This window comes from Phalaenopsis equestris, unplaced genomic scaffold, assembly GCF_001263595.1.
Source record: "Phalaenopsis equestris unplaced genomic scaffold, ASM126359v1 Scaffold000670, whole genome shotgun sequence".
Taxonomy (NCBI): Eukaryota; Viridiplantae; Streptophyta; class Magnoliopsida; order Asparagales; family Orchidaceae; genus Phalaenopsis; species Phalaenopsis equestris.
Window position 1 is genome coordinate 102,636 of NW_018165110.1, and position 2,649 is coordinate 105,284.

Genomic DNA, 2,649 nt, shown 5'->3' on the forward strand with positions numbered 1-2,649 from the left:
ATACATACCACCCAATTCTTATGCATTTACATATCCAAGGCCTAAACTTTGATTTTTACATTTATTTCACCCAAATCTTTCACATCCCATCACATCAAAAATACTATTATTTTAACTTTTTTAAAGTGAATGAACCTTTTCATGTACGGGTAAGGTGGCATATATGTAAAAATTGAAGTTTAGATGTTAGATATGTAAATATATAAGATTTGAGTGGTGTGCTTGTAAATCTTCCTTTTTTTTTCCTTACAACATGTAGAAGTTTTGCATTCAGAGATTCTTGTACTTTTAATGCTGGAAAAAAATTTTCTTTCATTTTTTTATTTTTAATTGTATATTTTCAAATTATGTTAATTAATTTTCACTATCATGTATTTTTTTTGTATTTTTTGCTTCATATTCGTTTTAATAATATTATTTCTACCATGTTCAATTTAATTATTAGTGATTTTTTTACTACTAAAACCTCATATTTACAAAACAGAGTTGGCTTTATCAGTGACTTTACAGTATTTCTTTTTAAAAAAATTACTTAATTTCGATGCATATGTATCCTATTTTAATCTGTTAGTTTCACATAATACATTTCTGGTCAAGTACATTTTACTCAAATATTTATGCGGAATCATGCCTACAAAATGAAGATCCTTCTACATTGCGTTCCCCACCATAAAAGCATTCAAGTATCCCATTGAAAACAGCGAACTCCTCCTGTGCATGTTTTATATCCTCTAAACTTTTATTCTAATTTTATTTAGCATAACTCTCTTGAGTACGGCTCCGTTTGAGGCAGCTGCAGCTTATTACAAAGTTGTTATGAAGCAGCTAAAGAATAATCTGATATTACAAAAAACTGCTTTTTTCTAAAGAAGTCTGACCGCAGCAAGAAAGCTCTGATTTCAGCGGCAGCTTTTTCAAAAAGTTGTCAAAATGTAGTTTACCCAAACGGCCAACGCACCGCTGCGCCAAACGAAGCCAAGTGTGCATTTGAAATTTGTTTATGTTGGAGCTCGAGCTCGTTTAATTTTATTTACCATAACACTCTTGAGTTCAAACTCGCAAGCCGATGTGCTCAACCTCGAGCTCGAGTTCATTTAATTAGCGAGTTTAGTTGTACTTATTGGCTAAGAATTTTCAACTATACCATTGCATTGCCCATAATGTCATGAGCAAGGAGAGCAGCATCTCCTTGAACTCTTCACTCTTGTTTCTAAATTTTGTAAAACAAAAATAAAAATAAAATAACTTGATCAATGAGCTATTATATAATGGACAGGTTTGACCACCAGGAATTATAGTTTTAATTTTCAATTGCCCCCTTATATTTCCTTCCATTTGCAGGCTACTGTTAACCGTTCAAAAGGAAACAAAACAGAGTTATCTAAGTCGGACCTCATACAGAAGAGTGCTTATTGTAGAGTATCAGGTATGTTACCTCTTCATTCGATTCTCATCCCTCTCTGTCTTAACAGTAATTGTTGCGAGAAAAAAGACATTTTTAAAAAATCATGTTATCTATCATTAATCTTTCGGCGTAATTACATGCATTGCACTCAAAACCTTGCAATTTACAAATTTGTAACCCTCTTTCATCTATTTTTCAAATTTTCATTGAAATATCAAATTTCAGGATAAAGCTGCAACCCGTATTTTCTTTTTATTTTTATCAAATTCTCAATGATTTGATCGTGTCACACGTGAATGCATCAGTTCGCCAGTTCAAATAAATCGCTTTAGTGCTATTTTTGTAAATTGCAACAGTTCAAATAAATTGCCTTTTTTTGCTATTTTTCAGAAATTTTATGGTGGGAGGTTGATTTTGAGAATAAGATTTGTTTGAAATGTGAGAATTCTCAATCATTATTTTATTTTATTTTATTTTTTTCATTCAAATAACTGCAGGAAGGGATTTAGATCTTATAGAACACTCTGCTTATGGCAATATCCGCCGTGCGCAAGAGCCCGGCGGCTGTAACATTCAGTAGCTATAAGATGGAAGGTTGAATCTGTAAATTTGAAATTTGGTGAATTGATAGAAAAGTTTTAATTAGAAGTGGAGCCCATGAGCCTGCTAATTTTGATTTAGGGGGGGTCATATTGAGTCTGACTTTGAACTATTGAGTCGAATTCGAGTTGAGTTTGTTTAAAATTGTTTTCGAAGATTTTGATATCTACTCGTCTTTTTTTTTTACTAATCCAATTCGCAATAGTTTGATTGTGGCGCGGTTAACTAGGGTTGCAAACTTGTTGAGCTTGAAGGAGCTCAGGCTGGGCTCATTTTCTGCTCGAAATTGGCTTGTTTAAATCCATTAGAAAAATAGATTTAGGGTGTTGCAATAGAAAGGGCAAAATCATCTTGACTACAGAAGTTAAGTTGTGATGATCAGATGTAAATATAAATATATGTAATATATTATTATAGAATTAATGTATATAATTTTCTTATTTTGAGCTAAAACAAGTCGAACGCCATCGAGCAAAGGGTTGTTCATGTTCGATTCTTTTATAATTCAGGCTTGAACAATGTGTTCGGCTCGCTTAACGATCGATTTGAGCATCGGCTACTTAACGAGTAGTAATAATTTTGTAAATAGCAATTTTTTTGGTGTTACGTAAATAACCCTAGAAATTGTTAATCATATTTTTTTT

General features: G+C 32.1%; 1 protein-coding gene across 1 annotated transcript in view; it reads left to right on the plus strand.

Annotated features, from left to right (window-relative positions):
• The window catches only part of LOC110030157, a 9,282-nt gene extending 6,941 nt beyond the window's left edge, over positions 1-2,341 (plus strand). The window contains exons 3-4 of the mRNA XM_020732743.1: positions 1,342-1,426; positions 1,903-2,341. Coding sequence (XP_020588402.1) covers positions 1,342-1,426; positions 1,903-1,985 — 168 coding nt within the window. The 3' untranslated portion in view covers positions 1,986-2,341. The remainder of the gene's footprint in view (positions 1-1,341; positions 1,427-1,902) is intronic.
• Positions 2,342-2,649: the final 308 nt, after the last annotated feature.